General features: G+C 40.1%; 2 protein-coding genes and 1 pseudogene across 14 annotated transcripts in view; 2 read left to right on the plus strand and 1 right to left on the minus strand.

Annotated features, from left to right (window-relative positions):
• METTL4 (methyltransferase 4, N6-adenosine) overlaps positions 1–23,320 on the minus strand; it is a 64,269-nt gene extending 40,949 nt beyond the window's left edge. For 6 of the 13 annotated variants that reach the window (XR_011379414.1, XR_011379413.1, XM_051852081.2 and 3 more), the window contains exons 1-6: positions 23,206–23,320; positions 20,978–21,377; positions 17,965–18,027; positions 16,218–16,587; positions 14,158–14,227; positions 7,704–7,878 (exon numbers count right to left, since the gene is read on the minus strand). Coding sequence is in view for 9 of the 13 variants with exons in the window: in XM_051852081.2 (XP_051708041.1) it covers positions 7,704–7,878; positions 14,158–14,227; positions 16,218–16,587; positions 17,965–18,027; positions 20,978–21,377; positions 23,206–23,300 (1,173 nt within the window). In the remaining 4 variants the exon portion in view is untranslated. Of the gene's footprint in view, positions 1–7,703; positions 7,879–14,157; positions 14,228–16,217; positions 16,588–17,964; positions 18,028–20,977; positions 21,378–22,881 lie in introns of all 13 variants that reach the window. The other 7 variants (XR_011379416.1, XM_070050410.1, XR_011379415.1 and 4 more) reach the window with 5 other exon arrangements.
• Positions 5,966–6,495, plus strand: LOC127492367 (large ribosomal subunit protein eL6-like; annotated as a pseudogene).
• Positions 23,321–23,331: 11 nt separating the features above from the next.
• Positions 23,332–24,691, plus strand: part of NDC80 (NDC80 kinetochore complex component) — a 49,207-nt gene continuing 47,847 nt past the window's right edge. The window contains exon 1 of the mRNA XM_002713610.5: positions 23,332–23,470. The gene's annotated coding sequence lies outside the window, so the exon portion shown is untranslated. The remainder of the gene's footprint in view (positions 23,471–24,691) is intronic.

Genomic DNA, 24,691 nt, shown 5'->3' on the forward strand with positions numbered 1-24,691 from the left:
AATAGAAACACCAGAAATCAATCCAAACATCTACAGCCAACTTATATTTGATCAAGGATCTAAAACCAATTCCTGGAGCAAGGACAGTCTATTCAATAAATGGTGCTGGGAAAACTGGATTTCCACATGCAGAAACATGAAGCAAGACCCCTACCTTACACCTTACACAAAAATCTACTCAACGTGGATTAAAGACCTAAATCTACGACCCGACACCATCAAATTATCAGAGAACACTGGAGAAACCCTGCAAGATATTGGCACTTACAAAGACTTCCTGGAAAAGACCCTGGAGGCGCAGGCAGTCAAAGCCAAAATTAACTAATGGGATTGCATCAAATCGAGAAGTTTCTGTACTGCCAAAGAAACAGTCAGGAGAGTAAAGAGGCAACCAACAGAATGGGAAAAAATATTCGCAAACCATGCTACAGATAAAGGATTAATAACCAGAATCTACAAAGAGATCAAGAAACTCCACAACAACAAAACTAACAACCCACTCAAGAGATGGGCCAAGGACCTCAATAGACATTTTTCAAAAGAGGAAATCCAAATCTCCAACAGGCACATGAAAAAATGTTCAAGGTCACTAGCAATCAGGGAAATGCAAATCAAAACCACAATGAGGTTTCACCTCACCCCGGTTAGAAGGGCTCACATACAGAAATCGACCAACAACAGATGCTGGAGAGGATGTGGGGAAAAAGGGACACTAACCCACTGTTGGTGGGAATGCAAACTGGTCAAGCCACTATGGAAGTCAGTCTGGAGATTCCTCAGAAACCTGAATATAACCCTACCGTTCGACCCAGCCATCCCACTCCTTGGAATTTACCCAAAGGAAATTAAATTGGCAAACAAAAAAGCGGTCTGCACCCTAATGTTTATTGCAGCACAATTCACAATAGCCAAGACCTGGAACCAACCTAAATGCCCATCAACGGTAGACTGGATAAAGAAATTATGGGATATGTACTCTTTAGAATACTATACCGCAGTAAGAAACAACGAAATCCAGTCATTTGCAACAAAATGGAGGAATCTGGAACACATCATGCTGAGTGAAATAAGCCAGTCCCAAAGGGACAAATACCATATGTTCGCCCTGATTGGTGACAACTCATTGAACACCAAAAAGGAAACCTGTTGAAGGGAAATGGACACTATGAGAAACGGTGACTTGATCAGCATAGCCCTGACTGTTAATGAACAACTTAATACATTATCCCTCTTAGTAGTTTTTTTTGTCTGCTCTACTTAATATGACTGGTTTAATTCTGTAATTAATACACAGTTATTCTTAAGTGTTGAAATTTAACTGAAATGTGATCCCTGTTAAACATAAGAGTGGGAATAAGAGAGGGAAGAGATGTACAATTTGGGACATGCTCAGGCTGACTTGCCCCAAATGGTAGAGTTAGAAACATACCAGGGGACTCCAATTCAATCCCATCAAGGTGGCATGTACCAATGCCATCTCACTAGTGCAAGTGATCAATTTCAGTTCACAATTGATCATAATGAAAGGACTAAGAGTCAAAGGGAGCACATAAACAAGTCTAGTACCTGCTAATACTAACCGATAGAATAAATAAAGGGGAGAGTGATCCAACATGGGAAGCGAGATACTCAGCAAACTCATAGAATGGCGGATGTCCTAAACAGCACTCTGGCCTCAGAATCAGCCCTAAAGGCATTCCGATCTGGCTGAAAAGCCCATGAGAGTATTTCAGGCATGGAAAGCCAAGACACTCTGGCAAAAAAAAAAAAAAAAAAAACACAACCTAAATGAAAGATCTCTGTGAGTGAGATCCCAGTGGAAAGAACAGGTCTTCAAAGAAGGAGGTACCTTTCTCTGAAGGGAGGAGAGAACCTCCACTTTGACTATGACCTTGTCTAAACAAGATAAGAGTCGGAGAACTCGGAGGGCTTCCATAGCCTTGGAAACTCATGACTGGAGCATGGGGAGATTACTGAGGCCATAAACAAGAGTGTCAATTTGTAAAGTCAACAACAGGAGTCACTGTACACTTATTCCTCATGTAGGATCTCTGTCCTTAGCGTGCTGTACATTGAGACTTAATGCTATAACGAGTACTCAAACAGTATATTTCACTCTGTGTTTCTATGGGGGTGCAAACTGTTGAAAGCTTTACTTAATGTATACTAAACTGATCTTCTGTAAAAAAAAAAAAAAAAAAAAAGAAATTATCAATTCCCAACTTGACTCTCACTGGGATTAAACATGACAATAGGTCTGATCTGATTTCATCATCATTTAAAAAATCATCTATTATTTTTCACTTTATGTTTCTGTGTGGGAGCAAACTGTTGAAATCTTTACTTAATGTATGCTAAACCGATCTTCTGTATATAAAGAGAATCGAAAATGAATCTTGATGTGAATGGAAGGGGAGAGGGAGTGGGAGAGGGGAGAGTTGCGGGTGGGAGGGACGTTATGGGGGGGAAGCCATTGTAATCCATAAGCCGTACTTTGGAAATTTATATTCATTAAATAAAAGTTTAAAAATAAATAAATAAATAAAAAATAAAAAAAAATTATGGGACATGTACTCTATAGAATACTATCCAGCAGTAAAAAAAAAAAAAAAAAAAAAAATGAAATCCGGTCATTTGCAACAAATGGAGGAACCTGGAAAACATTATGCTGAGTGAAATAAGCCAGTCCCAAAGGGACAAATGTCATATGTTCTCCCTGATCGGTGACAACTAACCGAGCACCAAAAAGGAAACTTGTTGAAGCGAAATGAACACTGTGAGAAACAATGACTTGATCAGCCCTTGCCCTGACTGTTGATGAACAACTTAATACGTTATCCCTCTTAGTATTTTTTTTTCTACTTAATCCTATTGGTTGAATTATGTAATTAATACACAGTTATTCTTAGGTGTTGAAACTTAACTGAAAAGTGATCCCTGTTAAATATAAGAGTGGGAATAAGAGAGGGAAGAGATGTACAATTTGGGACATGCTCAATAGGACTTGCCCCAAACGACAGAGTTAGAAACATACCAGGGGACTCCAATTCAGTCCCATCAAGGTGGTTTGTACCAGTGCCATCTCACTAGTCCAAGTGATCAATTTTTGTTCACAATTGATCATAACGATAGGACTAACAGTCAAAGGGATCACATAAACAAGACTAGTGTCTGCAAATACTAACCAATAGAATAAAAAAGGGAGAGAACGATCCAACATGGGAAGCGGGATACACAGCAGACTCATAGAATGGCAGATGTCCTAAACAGCACTCTAGCCTCAGAATCAGCCCTTAAGGCACGCGGATCCGGCTGAAAAGCCCATGAGACTATTTCAGGCATGGAAAGCCAAGACACTCTGGCAAAAAAAAAAAAAAAAAAAACCACCTAAATGAAAGATCTCTGCGAGTGAGATCCCAGTGGAAAGAACGGGTCATCAAAGAAGGAGGTACCTTTCTCTGAAGGGAGGAGAGAACTTCCACTTTGACTACGACCTTGTCTAAATATGGTCAGAGTCGGAGAACTCAAAAGGCTTCCATAGCCTTGGCAACTCATGACTAGAGCCTAGGGGGATTACTGATGCCATAAACAAGAGTGTCAATTTGTTAAGTCAACAACAGGAGTCACTGTGCACTTACTCCTCATGTAGGATCTCTGTCCTTAATGTGCTGTACATTGTGATTTAATGCTATAACTAGTACTCAAACAGTATTTTTCACTTTGTGTTTCTATGGGGGTGCAAACTGTTGAAATCTTTACTTAATATATGCTAAACTGATCTTCTGTATATAAAGAGAATTGAAAATGAATCTTGATGTGAATGGAAGGGGAGAGGGAAAGGGAAAGGGGAGGGTTGCGGGTGGGAGGGAAGGTATCAGGGGGAAGCCATTGTAATCAATAATCTGTACTTTGGAAATTTATATTCATTAAATAAAAGTTAAAAAAAACTTTAAAAAATATATATGTCTAAGTATTTTAAATATAATTTATCACTATCCTACATATAAGTAACATATTCTTCATTCAAATTCATTACTGAACACCATGTTATCACCAATTTACTGATTAAATCATTCAAATGATATTTACTGGTTCTTGGCAATGTGACTAAGTAGATCACAATAAGGCCCTTTAGGGCTAGTGCTGTGGCACAGCGGGTAAAGCTACCACCTGCAGTGCTGCCATCCCACATGGGAGCCAGTTCATGTCCCAGCTGCTCCACTTCTGATGTAGTTCCCTTCTAATGGCCTGGGAAAGCAGCAGAAGATGCCCCAAGTGTTTAGGCCCCTGCACCCACATGGGACACTCCTGGCTTTGACCTGGCCCAGCCAGGCCCATTATGGCCACCTACGGAGTGAACCAGCAAATGGAACATTCTCTCTCTGCTTTTGTCTCTTCCTCTCTGTAATTCTTCCTTTCAAATAAATAATTCTAAAAAAAAAAAAATAAAAAATAAAAAAACAGCCCTTTTCCTTTAGTTTTAAGAAAACAGTGTCATTGGCTGGCGCCACGGTTCAATAGGCTAATCATCCGCCTGCGGCGCTGGCACACCAGGTTCTAGTCCCGGTCAGGGCGCCGGATTCTGTCCCGGTTACTCCTCTTCCAGTCCAGCTCTCTGCTGTGGCCCGGGAGGGCAGTGGAGGATGGCCCAAGTGCTTGGGCCCTGCACCCGCATGGGAGACCAGGAGAAGCACCTGGCTCCTGAATTCAGATCAGTGCGGTGCGCCAGACGCAGTGCGCCAGATACAGTGCGCCAGCCGCAGCGGCCATTGCGGGGTGAACCAACAGCAAAGGAAGACCTTTCTCTCTGTCTCTCTCTCTCTCACTGTCCACTCTGCCTGTCAAAAAAAAAAAAAAAAAAAACCCAGAAAATAGTGTCATTAAATACTGTCAAAATGGAAAAAGAAGCTGAGTGAGTGGCCACTAGCCCTTGAAATTATAAATTTAAAAATTCAGTCTTATCATTTCCACCGTAATATGACCAGACTCTCAAAGATTCATTTAAGCTAATCAAACTCAAAATATAATTTAATATCAACTCATTGATATACCATGAGAAGATATCATTGTTGGAATATCTGTATCCGTTAACTATGAAACCCTTTACCCTATATCAATGTATCAACAATAAATTCAGTAATTTGAACATGCTTTTTTTCTCCTCTAGTGCTAGTCACAACTGTGTCTCTTACACATAGTGTTGTATAAACACTGTCAAATTCTTATTCTTTGGATAGTCTTTATATTCAATGCAGGTAACTCCTTTTGTTTTAACAATATGTATGATTACCTAATAAATATGTCAGATGTTGCATTTTTGTTTTAAATTCTGGATTTATACATCTTTTATAATTGATTATAACTACAAATGAATAGTCTTAGCTTTTATATATTAACATTTGACTGGGCTTGATTTCAGAAAGTGACTCCTTGTTGACTTTGGCCCCAATCCCTGAGGAAAAAAGAACTATCATAATGGGCAAGGTAGAATGGAATGTTACATTCCTGTCATGGTTCTACACCAAATAAACCAAAAGTAAAACCAAAGTATACCAACAAAGATATAACTGACAGGTAAGTATTTGCTTTAAAAGTCCATAAAGATCTTGTAAGGTGGGAGGGTGAAAAAGCTCCAGCTCCAAAGCCAGACACTAAGAAGAAATCTCCAGCCAAGAAGGCAGATAATGCAAAGCTAAAAAAAAAAAAAAAAAAAAAAAAAAAAAAAAAAAAACACTCAAGGATAAGGAGACAAAGAAAGGGAAGCCCCACTGCACCAAAACCTGTCCTGGTGAGAGAGACTGGCAGATACTCCCGGTCAGCCATGTATCCCAGGAAAGCCCTATATAAGAGGAAGCACATGGCTTCCAAATTCAGGATTGAAAAGAAGGAGAAGGTTCTTGCTAGTATCACAAAAGCAGCTGGTGGTAACAAGCATGGTGGCAGCAAGGTCATTAAGTTTGGCAAAATGCCTCAACACTGTCCCACCGAAGATATCCCACGAAAGCAGTTGAGCCACAGCAAAAAGCCCCTCAGTCATCACAGGAGGAAACTGTGGGCCAGCATCGCCACTTGGGTCATTCTCCTCATCCTCACTGGGTGTCACAGGGGAGAGCAGGGTTTTCCTGAAGCAGCTTTCCTGGTTTGCTGCTTGTGACTGGACCTCTTTCCCTCAATTGGATTCCTCTAAATAGAACACACCAAAAATCTGTCATTGCCACATCCACAAAAATTGAAATAAGCAGTGTGAAAATCCCAAAACATCTCGCTGATGCATATTTTCAAAAACAGCAGCTGTAGAAGCCCAGATACCAGGAAAGAGAGGTCTTCAACACAGAGAAAGAGAAATACAAGTTAACAGAGCAGCACAAGACTGATCAGAAAGCTGTGGATTCACAAATATTGCCAAAAATCCAGGCTGCTCCTCAGCTCCAAGGCTACCTGCAATCTGTTTTTGCTCTAACAAATGGCATTCACCGTCACAAACTGGTGTTCTGAATTACATAGGACAATCTCATAGGTGTTATTAGTAACACCTAAAACAATAAAAGTCCATAAAATAGTTTTTAAAATATGGAAAAATTGTATACAGCTTTAGAAAATATTCCAGTAGGCTGTAAAACATATATTCATACAAAGCACAAAAAATATTTTATTGCATATAAAATGAATAAACCAGCTGTATAAATATTAAACACTGAGCTGATAATAACATGGCTAATCCTTTTAAAATTTGAGAGGAGAGCTCTTGTGTAATTCATCTGAATAGTCACCTTTAAAAGAATATTCGATGGACTCTGAACTTGTATCTTATTTTTTTATGCATTTGTAGAGATATTAAAGATCATTTGACCAATCCCAGAAATAGATTCATGTCTTTCAAAGACAAATGTTTCAGCACATAAAGCACTGAGAATATAAAATGTCAAACCTAAAAGGTTCTTGGTTCTGGCATCTTCCCTCCCCACCTACAATGACTTAGTTTGCTATTCTTTGCCATCATCCCCAACAATAGGGAGGGGAATCAGTCATGAAGAGTGACTTTAGATTTGCAGAAGGGAAGATGATGAAGGATGATACCATTCCTATGCTTGGTGATGGACAGATTCCCCAGCATTTTTAAACTAAAGACATCAAAGCATTTCAAAATTTCATCTTGGTATCTCCCTGACTAATCTCCTAAAGCCAGCAGTTTGGGATGCTACAAGAAAAGACAGAAGAAATAAGTGAAAGCTTTGAAAATAAGAAGATAAAGTGTTTATTACAGCACAGCAACAGTTTTAATTAGATCATGTGGAGGGAAATGGGCACACATTAAGCATTAAAAAGTAAGGACCAGCACTGTGGCATAACCAGTTACACCTCCACCTGCAATGCTGGCATCCCATATCAGAGTCCCAGTTCTAGTCCCAGCTGCTCTGCTTCCAATCCAGCCCCCTGCTAATGTGCCTGGGAAGCAGCAGAATAGTACAGGTACTTGGGCCTCTGCCACTCACACGAGAGGCCCGAATGGAGTTACAGGCTCCTGGCCATTGTAGTCATTTGGGGAGTGAACCAGAAGATGGAAGATCTTTGTCTCTCTGTTTCTCTCTCTTTCTCTGACACTTAACCTTTCAAATAAATAAAATGAATCTTAAAATTAATATCACCTTCATGTTCCCTGCACGTCATGCTGCATTAACAAATAAGCTTACTTCTGAACTTACTTTTACCCAGTGCCATTCGGCAACTCTCTCCACAGACCAAAAAGGATAGAGCTCTTCCTTTACAAACCGTAGATGCTTCTGTCTGTTGGTCACCCAAGTAACAACAAGACAGTTTGGAGCAGCCAGTTCAGGGACAGGTATTTGCTTTATTTCTTGTGGTGATAAATAACTATATCTAAAAGTGAACAGGAAAAAAATGAGCAAAATTTACTGTAAAGAAAAAAAAAGGCAAGGAAGTCACACCCCAAATGCAATACTCCCAGTTATTTGTGTAGCTAAATACGAAGCCACAGTGACACCCAGTGGACACATTATTATACACATCAGCAATAACTTCATTTTTCATTTTTTCCATTTTAAAATCATCAGACTGTATTTTTTAAATCGTTGTCTTAATGCACTACCACTCAATAATATTACTATTTATGATGCATTTTTCTCTCATTCAAAATTAAGTAAACACTGTTTAGATACCATAATCTGTATGGTATACAGGAACACTATCACAGTAAGTCTTTTAACTAGTGTTTCAATAACCCAGACCAAATTCTACAGACACAGTTGCCTGACACCAACTATTGTGAAATTGGTAACTCTAAAGCCAATTTATTTCAATAAAGTTTCTCATTCCCCTAGTATTCTCAAATCCTGCACAAAATGCTGACCCCTCTCATCATCCATTATCTCACCCACAAACTATCAACCTCCTTCTTTCTTTCTTCCCAATCCTCTGATGTCCGTACACTTTCATTTTTAAAAATTCTAGCTTGTACGTCCTTGCCACTAATCATTATGAAGTCTAATTTATCTTGCTAGAATACTATTTACTCTACAGTACCCAAAGAAATATGACTCCTCCTTCAACACTCAACACATACAAGGTCAGTATTCTCCTAGCTCCCTATTGCTGATTCTAGGCTTTAACTCATCCACCTTTGCATAAAATCCCCTTCTCTGAGAGGTATGCTATTCAGCAATGCTAATCTCTAATGTTCCCTGGTGAACTCATTCTCCATACTAAAAGAGGACTTAAGCTCTGAGATGCCTCTACCTCACTATCACAAATCTTGCCATTATCCTGGGCAATTTCAAAGCACAATTCATACAATGTATATAACTTAATTATTTTTCACCTTAAAAAAAATACAATTGCATTCACTCTACTTCAATAATCCATTCCAATGCCATAACCTAGACCTTAACATCGCTCACACTTGCTCCATCTCTGAAACCATAAACATTAATACCTGGCTGTAACATTCTAGGCCTCACCTATTCTTTGACCTTATCAAAGCTGGTGCCCATCCCTTCACCTTACAGAGTCTTCCTGAGCCACACTTATCCCTCCTCCCCATAGACTACCAGTCATTAATTGTCTTCTAGCTAGCATCATCTCCGATTCCCCTCTCTACCTTTCAGATTCACAGTTCCTGCAAACCTCCAATCTTAAATCAATGCCACAATTTAATTCAACTTCTTCATGCAACGAAATCTGGTATAGAAAGTGCAGAACAGAGCAATTGGGCCATTAAAATTAAATTCATCCTCTGGCTCTTAAAACTATTTATGAGTCATTTTATTTATCCATGGCCAAATACTATAAACCCTACTACTTCTCAGGTCCTTTGTCCAACCACACTCTATTCAGATGAAGTAAACTCATAGATCAGTAAAAATAAAGGACACTGGGCTCCTTGAGCTACCCAGTCCTCTAGTTCCTCCGGTTTCTGTACATTTTCTCTTAAAAGATTTAAGAGCACGACTTCACCTATTAAAGCCTATCTCTCTAGCTATGTTATCTCATCCCCATATTCTGACATCATGTAACACCATTGTTTCCTCTCCTTTATTTTTATTTATTTATTTATTTGAGAAGCATAGAGACAAAGAGAGAGCACTCCCCTCCATAGTTTGCTCCCCACATGCCCACAGTAGTTGGGTCTGGGCCAGGCTGAAGTCAAGAGCTGCAAACTCAATCCAGGTCTCCTATGAAGGTGGCAGGAATCCAATGACTTGAGTCATCAATTGCTGCCTTCCAAGGTGTCCGTTAGCAGGAAACTAAAATCACGTACAGAGCCAAGACTTGAACCCAGGTACTCTAATATAGGAGGCAAGGAACTGAACCAGCATCTTAAGCATGAAATAAATGCCTACCCCAATGTATTTTCAACCTCTCTAGTAGTTCTTCACCATCAGCCCATAAACATGTTTACATTATGCCATTTTCAAAAAGAAACAGGACAGAGGGTAGAAGTAGTGAGGAAGAGGAAGAAAGTAAAAGAGAAGAAAAGGGAAGGAAGAAGAGAGGAGAATGGGAAGAATGGAAGGGATGGGAGCATAGAGAGAGAAAAAAAGTCCACAAGTAAGCTAAGGACTGGTATGCCCTTAGCCTTTCTACTTTCACTTTACGCCTCAGTTGAGTCCAGTAAGGATTCTACCACTATACCTGCTCTGAAAAAAGTACATGATCATAGGGGCCAGCGTTACAGCGTAACAGGTTAGGCCTCCACCTGTGACACCAGCATACCATATGGGTGCCGGTTCGAGTCCCAGCTGCTCTACTTCCAATCCAGCTCCCTGCTAATGCACATGAGAAAGCAGCAAAAGATGGTCCAAGTGTTTGGGGCTCTGAATCCATGCAGAAGACCTGGAAGAAGCTCCAGGCTCTTAGCTTCATTCTGGCCCAGCCCCAGCCGTTGTGAACATTTGGGAAGTGATCCAGTGGATTGAACACGTCTCTCTCTCTCTCTCTCTGCCTTTCTAATAAATAAAATAAATCTTTTAAAAAAAGAAAAATAATTCAATCCCATCGAGGTGGCATGTACCAATGCCATCTCACTGTTCCAGGTGATCAATTTCAGTTCACAGTTGGTCATGGTGGAGGGACTGGGAGTCAAAGGGAGCACATAGACAAGTCTAGTACCTGCTAACGCTAACCGATGGAGTAAATAAAGGGGAGAGTGATCCAACATGGGAAGTGAGATACTCAGCAGACTCATAGAATGGCAGATGTCCTAAGTAGCACTCTGGCCTCAGAATCAGCCCTGAGGGCATTCGGATCTGGCTGAAAGGCCCATGAGAGTGTTTCAGGCATGGAAAGCCAAGACACTCTGGCAAAAGATCTCTGTGAGTGAGATCCCAGTGGAAAAACAGGTCATCAGGGAGGGGGGTGCCTTTCTCTGAAGGGAGGAGAGAACCTCCACTTTGACTATGACCTTGTCTAAACAAGATAAGAGTCGGAGAACTCGGAGGGCTTCCATAGCCTTGGAAACTCATGACTGGAGCAGAGGGGGATTGCTGATGCCATAGACAGGAGTGTCAATTGGTAAAGTCAACAACAGGAGTCACTGTGCACTTACTCCTCATGTAGGATCTCTGTCCTTAATGTGCTGTGCATTGAGATTTAGTGCTATAACGAGTACTCAAACAATATATTTCACTTTGTGTTTCTATGGGGGTGCAAACTGTTGAAATCCTTACTTAATGCATACTAAACTGATCCTCTGTTAAAAAAAAAAAAAAAAAAAAAAATTATCAATTCCCAACTTGACTCTCACTGGGATTAAACATGACAATAGGTCTGCTCTGATTTCATCATCATTTAAAAAAAATCATCTATTATTTTTCACTTTATGTTTCTGTGTGGGAGCAAACTGTTGAAATCTTTACTTAATGTATACTAAGCTGATCTTCTGTATATTAAGATAATCGAAAATGAATCTTGATGTGAATGGAAGGGGAGAGGGAGTGGGAAAGGGGAGGGTTGTGGGTGGGAGGGACGGTATGGGGGGGAAGCCATTGTAATCCATAAGCCGTACTTTGGAAATTTATATTCATTAAATAAAAGTTTTTAAAAAAATGAAATTAACTTAAAAAAAAAAGAAAAAGAAAAATAAAGTATGCAACTTTTACTTAATCTTAAAAGAAACATAGGTATACATTCTTGTGATCATGGTTTTGGCAAAGATTTCTTATATATAATACCAAAAGCATATGTAACAAAAGAAAAAAAATAGTTAATTTAGACAATATAAAAATTTAAAACTCCATGCTTCAGATAAAAAGAAACTGAAAAGGGGCCAGCACTATAGCACAGCAGGTAAAGCTGCCACCTACAGAGCCAGCATCCCATATGGGTGCAGGTTGGAGTCCCAGCTGCTCTACTTCTGATCTAGCTCCTGCCAAAAGCAACAGCAGAAGGCCCAAATCCTTGGGCCGCTGCCACCCATGTGGGTGACTCGGAGAAAGCTCCTGGGTCCTGGCTTCAGCCTGGCCCAGGCCTGGCCATTGTGGCTATCTGAGAAGTGAATCAGGGGAGGGAAGATCTCTCTTTCTGTCTCCTCTCTCTCTTTTCTTTCTTTCTCTCTCTCTCTCTCTCTCTCTCTCTCTCTGTGTGTGTGTGTGTGTGTGTTTAACTCTGCCTTTAAAATAAATAAATCTTTAATAAAAAATGAAGTGATTCTAATAACTAAATGAACTTATCACTCTGACAGCTGATACAAACTAGAAAGTGTCATATATTAAAAATAAAAAAAAATTAAGAATGAGTTAGACAACTTTCATATAAGGTCATGAAGGACAGAAATATTTCTTTTTTTAAAAAGATTTATTTTATTTATTTGAAATACAGAGTTACAGAGAGAGGTACAGAGAAAGAGTCTTCCATCCGCTGGTCCCCAGATGGCCACAACGCCTGAAGCTGCGCCGATTCAAAGCCAGGAGCCAGGAGCTTCTTCCAGGTCTCCCATATGGGTGCAGGGGCCCAAGGACTTAGGCCATCTTCTACTGCTTTCCCAGGCCATGGAAGAGAGCTGGATGAGAAGAGGAACAGCTGGGACTAGAACCGGCACCCACAGGGGATACTGGTGCTTCAGACCAGGGCTTTAACCCATTGCGCCACAGCACCAACCCCGGGATAGAAATATTTCTAAACTTTAGAATTTGATATTTAAAAAGGCAAAAATATCACTCATTGGTGTTACTGAAACAATCTCAATGGTTCAGGCAATAGCCTTGGCAAACAATAGCCTTGGCAATTAATAAACATGCTTCTTGACATTCTTACACCCACTTATAGCTGTAGTCCAAGAGAATTATCTAGGAGCCAGGAACCAAGAGGGTGACTGAGTAAGAAGCTCCAGCTCCCACATCCCCACAGAAACACCAATTTGAACAACTAGTTAACATTTAATCACCCCTGCAAGAGCTACAGAAGCCATATAAGTGACCATGGTGCCTCAATTTTGAATAATAAGAAAACTCACATAGAAGAAAGCAAAGTTGTACCTCAGAGCCAGCACTGTGGCGTAGCAGGTAAAGCCACTGCCTGTGGCACCAGCAACACATATGGATGCTGGTTCAAATCCCAGCTGCTCCACTTAAGATCTAGCTCGCTGTTAATGTGCCTACATGCATGAATGAAACTAGACCCCTATTTTGCACTACGTATAAAAATCAAACTCAAAATGGATTAAAGACCTAAATATAACAGCTGAAACTCTGAAGCAACTAGAAGAAAACACAGAGAAAATACTTGAGGCGTTGGAATGGGCAAAGATTTTCTGGATCAGACCCCAAAAGTACAGAAAACAAAAGCAAAAATAAGACCAGTGGGATTTCATCAAAATAAAGAGCCTCTGCACAGCAAATGAAACAATCAACAGAGTGAAGAGACAACTTACCAGAATGGGAGAAAATATTTGCAAGTTATATATTTGACAAGGAGTTAATATCCCTAATACACAAGGAACTCAAACAACTCATCAGCAAAAAGGCAACTAATCCGATTTAAAAATGGACGAATAGTTCTAAACAAATGTTTCTTAAAAGATACACAAATGACCAGGAGGTACACCAAAAAATGCTCAACACCACCAATCAGCAGGGAAATGCAAATCAAAGCTAAAATGAGATATCTCTCTAGTTACATTTTTTAATAAAAAAATTATTGGGGCTGGTACCATGGCACAGCAGGTTAAGCTACCACCTGTGGCACTGGCATTCCATATGGGCACCAATTTGAGTCTGGCTGCTCCACTTCTGACCCAGCTCCCTGCTAATATCCAGGAAAGCACCAGAAGATGGACTAAATGCGTGGGCCCCTGCACCCACATTAGAGACCCAGATAAAGCTCCTGGCTCCTGGCTTCAACCTGGCACAGCCCTGGCTGTTGTGGCCATTTGGGAAGTGAAACAGTGAATGTAAGATCTCTCTTGTCTCCCTGTAACTCTGCCTTTCAAATAAGTAACTAAATCTTTAAAAAATAAAAAAAATTTAAAATTATTAAAAAGGAGAGAATTATCTAAGGAATTTAAAACATAACTATTTAAAACAGTTGAATACTTTCAAATAACTTACATCATAAAGTAATGTTTACAATGTATTCAACTAGAACACACAAAAAAGGACTATAGTTTTTAAAAAGCTTATCTAATAGATAATTCATTCCACTTACTTGTGACTTCTTTTAACTGACTTGTTTTGCCATGGTGGATCTATCACAATGACATCAAATGTTTTCCTACCTGAAAACAAAGATACAATTCAGAAAATACCGTCTATATACACTTTAATTTTTTTAAAGATTTATTTATTTATTTGAGAGACAGTTATAGACAGAGAGAGGGAGAGGTCAAGAGAGCAAGGTCTTCCATTTGCTGGTTATTACCCAAATGGCTGCCATGGCCAGAGCTGGGCTGATCCGAAGCCAGGAGTCAGAAGCTTCTTCCGGGTCTCTCATGCTGGTGGCAGGGGCCTAAGCACTTGGGCCATTTTCCACTGCTTTCCCAGGCTATAGCAGAGAGCTGGATTGGAAGCGGAATAGCTGGGACTTGAACCAGTGCCCATACGAGAGGCTGGCACTGGCAGGCAGATACCTAGCCCTCACTGCATCACAGCACCAGCCCCTATAAAATCACTTTAAAAACTAAACACATGGAACTAGCATTGTGGCACAGCAGGTTAAGCCACTGCTTGCAATGCAGCACCTTATACTGGAATCCTAGCTACTCCATTTCCAATCCAGACTCCTGCTAATGCACCTGGGAAGGCAATAGAACATGACCCAAATGCTTGGGCCCCTGCCACCCTGGTCTCTAGCTTATGCCTAGCCCAGCCTCAGCCATTTGGGGAGTGAACCAGTGGATGGAAGATAGATAGATAGATAGATAGATAGATAGATAGATAGATCTCTCTCTCTCTCTCTCTCTCTCTTGCTCTCGCTCTCTTGTGTCACTCTTTCAAATAAATGTATCTTTAAAAACAGAACTTTTCCCATGTAAACAAACTATATGCTTCGGATGATGCTGTGTCAGTGTAAATTCGTGAGAGTAAACAATGTACCATCAGGACATTGACATTAGGGGAGGCCATGCACCTGTGGGGACAGGATAGATATGGGAACTCTGTACTTTCTGGTTCATTGCTGCTGTGAAACTAAAGCTGCTCTTAGAAATAAAGTCTAGTTTTAAAAAGAAAAAAAAATAAACTCTTCCCTACCATTTCCTTTTAAATACTGTAGTGGCTATAATTTGTTAAAAATATATAAATGATGGCCGGCGCTGTGGCTCAATAGGCTAATCCTCCACCTGCAGCGCCAGCACACCGGGTTCTAGTCCCAGTCGGGGCACCGGATTCTGTCCCGGTTGCCCCTCTTCCAGGCCAGCTCTCTGCTATGGCCCGGGAGTGCAGTGGAGGATGGCCCAAGTCCTTGGGCCCTGCACCCGCATGGGAGACCAGGAGAAGCACCTGGCTCCTGGCTTCGGATCAACGTGATGCACCGGTCGCAGTGGCCATTGGAGGTTGAACCAACAGCAAAGGAAGACCTTTCTCTCTGTCTCTCTCTCTCACTGTCCACTCTGCTTGTCAAAAAAAATAAATAAATAAATATATATATATATATGGCTAACAGTTTGATTATATCATTTAATCTCCAAACAGAAGTAGGTATTATAATATCTATTTTACAGATTAGAAAACTAAGGCTCAGTTTTAGGAGGCAAAGAGCATTACCACCCAGTTAATAGAGCTTCAGTATCTAAATTCAAATGCAAATCTGTATGACTATGGACTTCTATATTTAAATGTTTTGATTTTGTACAGAAAAATATTTCAAAAAATTTTACACAATAAACTTGAACAATGGCTTAGCATGTAACCTAAAAGTGTAGGTATGATCCAGGAATTTATACTCCTAACTGAAATGTTTTCACTTTGCTACAAAAAAAAGTTAAATAAAGTCACTTGATTAAACACAACTAATTTCTGAATTCCAAAGTACAGATAATTAACTGTTTTTGTTCTCTTGGGGACTAATTTCTTGACATTTTATTCATAATAAGAACTTAAATTATTTTTAAAAATCAAAAGTCAGACCTTTAAAATTGAACTTAAAAGAAAATTTTCACTGGAAAGTATTTCTCCTCCTCTCATAAATGTTGACCTTTATTCAAAATTCAGACTATGTATTTTGAGGCTGCAGAAAAACATGTTATAATAATAAGCATAATTACTTACAGTTCAGAAGTGGTTTCATATAAGAAATGTCAGACAAAAGAAAACTACTTTTTGGTGGCAGCAAGTACTTCTGTCCCATTAAAGTAATCATTCTTGTAAATCTAGAGCTGTTTTCAACAAGCCGTGAAAATAAATCCTTCTCTGTAACAGACATGTCATCATCTATCAATTGTAACATCTGAAGTTCAGTTTCACTGAATGAAGGCAAATTCTTTGCCATTGCACATAGTCCTGACAAACTGCAAGTATCAAGTGGCAAAGTGACAGGCTCACTATACTTGTCCTGATTTTCAGATAGTGGATGAAGAAAACCACTTTTGAGACCCTCTTGGATTAACTGTAAAGATCCATCCAAAATCAGCTCCCTGATCTGTAAGAAAAAAAAATTAAGTACATTAAAAGGACACTGATGATCAAAGAATTTTCTAAGTAACAAAATTCCTACTGTGCTTGGAATACTTGAATTTACAGATTAAAATCAACATTCTTAATGCTTACAGTAAAACAATTCTGTAACATAACACAACAAAAAGACTTTGAATGTAGAATGAAAAAACTCATAAATTCACTGACAATGAAATAACTAACTAGTAAACATAAGAAAATATATCTTTTCGCTAAAGATATCCAAATTGCCAACAAGCACATAAAAAGACCCCAATATCACTAATCATTAGATGAATGTTTATAAAAACCACAATAAGATACCATTTCCATTTGCTGGGATGGCTATTACCAAAAAAAAAAAAAAAAAACAAAAAAAAAAACTAGAAAATAAGTGCTGGCAAGGATGTGGAGCAACTGGAACTCTTGTGTATAGCATGCTGGTGGGAATGTGAAATGGTACAGCCATTATGTAAAACAGTTTAGTATTTCTTCAAAAAGTTAATATAGCTACTATATTATCTAGCAGTTCCACTTCTGGATATATACCCAAAAGAAGTAAAAGCAGAGTGTACTAGTCAGCTTTCCACTACTACAAATAAAATAGGAGACAGCTAACTTATAAAGAAAAAAGACTTATTTAGTTCAGTTTTGAGGTTTAAGCCCATTTAAGCCTTCACATTAAGGAAAATAATAATAATGAAACCTGCACATTACTCATGCTTTCTTCTGTTACCATTACCATCTTTTTTTTTTTTTTAAGATTTATTTATTCATTTGAAAGGTAGAGTTGCAGAGAGGCAGAAACAGAGAGAAATCTTCCATCCACTGGTTCACTCCCCAAGTGGCTGCAATAGCCAGGACTGGGCCAAGCTGAAGCCAGGAACATCACACAGGCCTCCCACATGAGTGGCAGGAGCCCAAGTACTTGGGCCAACTTCCACTTCTTTCTCGGGCACATTAACAGGGAGCTGAAGAAGTGGAACAGCCAGAATCTGAAATAGTGCTCATAAAGGATGCCGGCATTGCAAGCGGTGGCTTAACCCACTGCACCATAATGATAGTCCTATGCCACCATCTTACTATATATTATCTATGGACAATGAGCTTTATAACTTCCAAAATCTCTAGTCAATATAGCATAAATTTAAATTTGTTAAATATTCAAACTAACGGATATTTATGAAGTTTCAATAAAAATTGATTTAAACTATTCAATACTATAAAAGTAACAGATCACTATTAAATTCTAGCCCTGATCAAAATGCTTGATTTTGAAGAACATCCTTACTCATGTAATATATTTATTTTATACTAATTTGCATTAATCTTCCAATGTGGTCAAAAAACATTTTACACCTACCTTTGTATGGTATTCCATAGCATCCAATTCACCTTGATTGAAAGTAACACATCTTTTGCGCTTCTAAAGGGTAGATAAATTACAGGGGGAACAGTTATGTTACCATCTATCACAATATTGATATTTTAAAATGTAATATCTTATCACTTTTTTCATATTATATTCTAAAGTTTTCAAGAGGTAATAATTATATAATTGAGGTCAAAATCAATACAAAGGGTATAGATCAAGGAGGTAGTGTTTCCAAAGTAAAAATAAATAAAATAAAATAAAAACAAAATGGGTGATAGAAAGTAGCCTCAGCCTTAACTGCTATTAACAAAAAGTAGTTCCACACAATAAAATACAGCACTAGCACCCATGGGATAAAAGGAAACTGTGATAGTGCATGAACAATTACCAGTGTCACTTATCAGATACTCCAAAAAGGAAAATGAAATTAAAAGATAGGTTTATTTTGGTGAAAAAAAAATTTTGAAATCCACTTAGAAGATGGTTCTTCAAAAAGTTCATGGAAAGCATGCATTATGAAAAACCTATGTATGGGTTTGAAAATTTTTTGCATCAAATTTACCTTTTAAGTACATCTTTCCAGAAACTTTTTGAAGTAGCCTCATATATGGTATAATTACTCTCAACTTTCTTCATTCTGAGGAGACAAACTATACATGTGCTATTATTAAAAGATATTCCAATAGATATCTTAATAGCTCTTTCATCTGTAGGTTAAGTACAAATCAGATTTATTAATCCTGTTCTTTCTCTAACAATTCCATAGAAAAGTACATGTAAGACCATGCACTACAGAGCAGGGACTCTGTACTTTTGATTACTTAATTCCCGCTACTTACATGGTACCAAACTCCTACCAGGTTAATAAAATTCTGTTGGGTGAATAAATGAACTTAATATTGGGCTAATTGTACAAGTTCCCTTAGCATATCAGAAATAGGATAAAATGCATCAAGGTAACATTCATTACATATGCTCATTATATTTTTTCATTTGAAATGAAATTTTCCCAACATAGGAGAAATTAAACATCAAAATTTTTTCATGTCCATACTTCCATACTCTACAAGGTGCAAAGTCCTCTGCAAATGCTTATTTGTTTGAATTATTAATAGTAATGATATATTACCTACATATCATTTCACTGAGATCACACACAACCCTACATATTTCTCTTCTGGATCTGACATACAGTAGATGATCAATAAACATTTGCTTAAAAGGAAAAATCTACATACAAGAAAAGGATATTAAAAGTCCTGTTTCAGGTACCTAAAACAATGTAATAAATATGACTTTTACTCTAATTCACAACATGCTTTCTCATTTAGAATCTTTCTTCTCAACTAAGATTAATGAAGGCAGGAATTATGTTATTCCATCACTCTGTGTACTATAACACATAGACACAGAACATTTGCTAGTGAATAATGAATTTTTATCACTACCAGAGAAAACACAGATATAATTTATCTTATAGGGACTTCCCATAATCACCTCTGAACTTCTGAAAACATAAAAAGTATTAAAACATAAACAATAATTTGATCCTGTATGGAATTCTCAAAACTTAGCGAAAGATGCACCAGTGTGTATAAATACTTATTTGTATGAATTGGTAACAGTAATTCAGGAACAATGATACGGTCATGCACCAACAGACCTAATATACGACACTGGTCCTGTAAGATTAAGTCACCTCGTGACATTACCATCATAGCTTGCGTAAGTACAGTCTGTGACGTTCAAACGCTGCTGGAATCACCTAATGACACATTTCTTAGAATGTGACAAATAACTGTACTTTACAAACGGATATGCTTTCCACAGCTTTCTACTTTTAGCACTAGATACTTCCAAAATATCAACCTTCTTCCAAACTTTTATTATACAAGCTTATTCCACAATGGTTTCTAAATATCTCTGAAAACTCTGATTTGGAAATTTGCAGAGAAAAAAGAAACATATCTTTCAGCAAAAAATAGGTGTAAAAACATGCAATTCACACAAATGCCTAAGCAGGTAACATTTTTTAACAGTTGTTTGGATGGTTGATTTTAATTTACAGAACATTCGATTCCAAGCCAATTTTGCTTACTTCTGAATTAGCAATATACCCTTTGAAAACATACAGAATGTCAGGAAAGAGTTAAAAATTACTCTGATTATACCAAAGCTTTCTTATAGTCTCTTGGTTTTTCTTTATACTGAATAAATCACAAGATATTTGACATACTGAAATACTAAATTCACATTTTCTGTAGAAAAATGAGTGTGTCTTAAAACTCTACCTTCCCCTAAACAAGATAAGAGTCGGAGAACTCAAAAGGCTTCCATAGCCTTGGAAACTCATGACTGGAGCATAGGGAGATTACTGATGCCATAAACAGGAGTGTTAATTTGTAAAGTCAACAACAGGAGTCACTGTGCACTTACTCCTCATGTAGGATCTCTGTCCTTAATGTGCTGTACATTGTGATTTAATGCTATAACTAGTACTCAGTGTATTTCACTTTGTGTTTCTATGGGGGTGCAAACTGTTGAAATCCTTACTTAATGCATACTAAACTGATCCTCTGTAAAAAAAAAAAAAAAAAAAAAAAAAAAAAAAAAAAAAAGAAATTATCAATTCCCAACTTGACTCTCACTGGGATTAAACATGACAATAGGTCTGATCTGATTTCATCATCATTTAAAAAATCATCTATTATTTTTCACTTTATGTTTCTGTGTGGGAGCAAACTGTTGAAATCTTTACTTAATGTATACTAAGCTGATCTTCTGTATATTAAGATAATCGAAAATAAATCTTGATGTGAATGGAAGGGGAGAGGGAGTGGGAGGGGGAGGGTTGCGGGTGGGAGGGACGTTATGGGGGGGAAGCCATTGTAATCCATAAGCTGTACTTTGGAAATTTATATTCATTAAATATAAATTAAAAAAAAATAAAAAGTGCATCTTATCAAGGCAATCAAAAAAAAAAAAAAAAAAAAAACTCTACCTTCCCAATAATAGAAGTGGAGTTCTCCTTTTTAACATCATTCTTTAGATCTTCCTTCTCATTACTTTGTTGGTATTCTTTGTGAATAGCTGGAGTTATATAAGGTTTGGTGATATTAAATAGTTCAGATCGAAAAAAGTATTTCTGTGTGAACATTTCACAATTTCCTCCAATATCATTCTGTGGCTTAGCAGTAGAGTCAGAAGCAATAAATGCAGCAGAGGCTCCAAACGAAGACATAGAATCCATTTGAAGAGAAGCCAAGTGGAGAGAAGTGGACTCATTTTTACTGCAACAAGGCTCATGAGGCTTGTGAATTTGATAGTTTATCTTGTTAAGGAAAGAAAGATGATCTAGTAACCACCCAGGTGACAACTGGTGTACCACAGACATTCTCTTCCTTTAAAAAAAAAAAAAAGGGCTGAGAATTAGAAACAAAACCCAACTTTCTGGATCAAGTGAATTGTCCTGTATTTCAATAAACATATATTTCATATACACAGGCAGATCTGATCTGCAATTTTTTTTTTTTTTTTACAGATAGAGTTTAGACAGTGAGAGAGACAGAGAGAAAGGTCTTCCTTCCATTGGTTCACCCCCTAAATGGCCGATACAGCCAGCGTTGCACCGATCTGAAGCCAGGAGCCAGGTGCTTCCTCCTGGTCGCCCATGCGGGTGCAGGACCCAAGCACTTGACCCATCCTCCACTGCCTTCCCGGGCCACAGCAGAGAGCTGGCCTGGAAGAGGGGCAACCGGGACTAGAACCCGGTGCCCATAAGGGATACCGGCGCCACAGGTGGAGGATTAGCCAAGTGAGCCACAGCGCCGGCCCAGCTTATTTTCATTTCATTTGAAAGGCAGAGACTTAAGAGACATATAGGCATCGTCCAAACACTGATTCCCTATATAAATGCCAGCAACAGCCAAGGCTGAGCCAGGTCAAAGCCAGGAGCCTAGACCTTAATCCAGGTCTCCCATGTGGTTGGCAGCAACACAAGCACCTGGGCTATCCTCTGCTGCTTCCCAGGGTGCACATCAGCAGGAAGCTAGAATCCAAAGCAAATTAGCAGGGACTTGAATCAGGCACTCCAATATGAGATGACCCAATATGGGTGACCCACGCAGCAACTTAAGTGCTGCGCCATATTACTGCCTCCATTTTTACTTATTTATTCTCAGTTTACTTGAAAGGCAGAAACTCATTTTACAGTTCCGGATATAGCTTTCTAAATCTAATATACTGGAGAACTTAAGAAGTGGTAAATAGCACAGTTAGTAACTGCAGCACTTGAGTTCCAATATCTGATTCCCTGTATTAGCAGCATGACCATGGACTAGTTATTTGATCTCACTGAGCCTCAAAGTTGTTTTTTTTTTTTTCATGACATTTCTGTTTAGAGAACCAAATGAGACACTCCACATGCAATACAGTGCATCACGCCAGGCACGTTGCGCTTGCTCACATAAATGCTAATTGCCGCTACTGATGGTGATCCTGGTGATGCCGGGTCCCACCTCTCCAGTCACCACAAGGGGGTGAGGAGCCCCTTGCAATGGCTAGCGACATAGACATTCAGACGGGAAAACTGAAACTCGAACAAGAACGGCGACTTGCCAATCACTACAACTCCATCGTCGGCACAACTGTTGTAAGACAAAAGCATCTGGGTCTTCGCCCTGAACTCTTCTCCCACCCCCGACCCTCTCCTCTCCAGGTAACGGACAGTGCGTGTCTCTGGGTTCAAATTCAGGGGAGTCCCTACTCGACAGTGGTTGATGTGACCTCTCCTGCTTCTCCGCTTTGCATCCAGCTCCTAGTCCTTCCCAATCAACCCTGATTCTTCCTGGTCTCTTGCAGGCCACCCACCACTAGAGACCGAGAAACCCCGGACAGCAGTCACACCTGCAAACCGGGTCCCCGCGCGCGGCCACATCCACGCGGTCCTCGGAGGGGACTGCACCCACATTCACAGCCACCACCTCCGACCTAGCCGCGCCCTGCGTCAGAAAAGGGCAGGCCTCCTTCCCAAGGCTCTCACCGCCAAAGGGTCTGCAAGCCGCCACTTTCGGGGCAAAGCAAAACAGATTTCTCCTCTAAGAGTCAACGGTTGTACGGAAAAACGTTTCCCGGGCGGCTCGGCTCTAAAGCCGCTCCCTGGCGACGCAGAACCCTCGAAACTTCGGAGCCAACTCTCGGGTCCGGCCAGACTTCGCAGGGGACACTTACACTGGCCCACAGACGCCAGTGTGTCCGCGAGGCGGCGGGCGGCGACCTGCAAGCAAATCCCGGAAACAAGGGACGGGTCCGGGAGTGTTGCGCATGCGTGAGCACGTCGTGCGCGTGACGTCAGCTCCGGCGGAGATTTTAAAATTCAAACCGCACAGGCGGGCGGAGGAAGCTCTGTTTTTGGCGGCTGTTCCCACTTTTAGCGGAGTGTCACACAGTTTACAGAAGTTCGGCGCGTGAGTCGTGTCAGGAAGCTGGAGGGAAGGTAACTGATGACATTGGGGTGGCGTTGGTACTGCTGGGCGGTTCTGGCGGGACACAGGGGCTGCGGGTTAGTGTTTATGGTTGGGAGAGGTGCTGGTGGCATAGGGTCCGATAAATTTCCGCTCGCAACGTACTCTCAAGTGAGATGGGGGTGCCTAGGAAACCCAGATGGAGAGAAGAGAGGCTGGAGCGAGGGGAGGGGAAGAACCAGAGAGGACCTGTTTGTTATTGAGTGTTGCGTTTGGGTGGCCGCCCTGAACGGGGTCCGTCTAGAAATCTTAGCCTGGAATCTTGAAAGTACGTTTACAACGGTGCGTGGAGACTGGGAGGGGCGTAGGAGTGAGAAGGGGAAGGATGAACAGATGAACCAGCATGCACTAAAAGGAGAAGAAATAGACGGAGAAACAAGAAGGGTGCCCAGGGAAGGAGCGGGACTGCCACACAGATGTCCGCTTCGCAGACGCCAGGGAAGCCTCTTGGGTAGTGTCTGACGCTGCAGAGGCAGGATGGAAAGGCTCGTCGATTCTGAGTGTCCTGGGAGACAGCCTGTTGAGTGGGTGTGAAGGGAATGAGATGTTAATGAGTTTTGAAAGTAGGGTCAGCCCTAGACCATTTGGTGGATCCGGTGATTTTATACTTGTTGGAGAAGAGGTTGACGCCAGAGGACGGTAATTGACTATAAACCAGGAGAGAGTGGGTTGAGGACATGCAGGAGAGGTTGGCATTATCAAAGAAAACAGGATAGCTCCTTTCTTTGAAACCAAAAAAAAGGAAAGATTTTTAAGTGTATAAGGGAACTTGAGATTTATTCTCAGGCTGCCTCCAACTTCTCACTGAGATAGGCACATGCAGGGTCCACTGCTATGACATAGCTGCTTGGCCAGCATCCCATATGGGCACTGGTTCAAGTCTCAGCTGCTACACTTCCGATCCAGCTCCCAGCTTGCGCCTGGGAAAGCAGTGGAAGATGACCCAAGTGCTTGGGCCCCTGCACCTACGTGGGAAACCCCCATGAAGCTCCTGGCTTCAGTCTGGCCCAGCCTTGGCCGTGCCGTTGTGGGCATTTGGGGAGTGAACCAGCAGATGGAAAACTCTTTATGCCTCTGTCTCTCCCTCTCTATAACTCTACCTTTCAAATAAATAAATAAATAAATGTAAAAGAAAAAAAATAGGCACTTGTGTCGCTCCCCCTCTTCACGGAGGAACGACACAGGACCCTGCC

Source organism: Oryctolagus cuniculus, chromosome 10 (genome assembly GCF_964237555.1).
Source record: "Oryctolagus cuniculus chromosome 10, mOryCun1.1, whole genome shotgun sequence".
Taxonomy (NCBI): Eukaryota; Metazoa; Chordata; class Mammalia; order Lagomorpha; family Leporidae; genus Oryctolagus; species Oryctolagus cuniculus.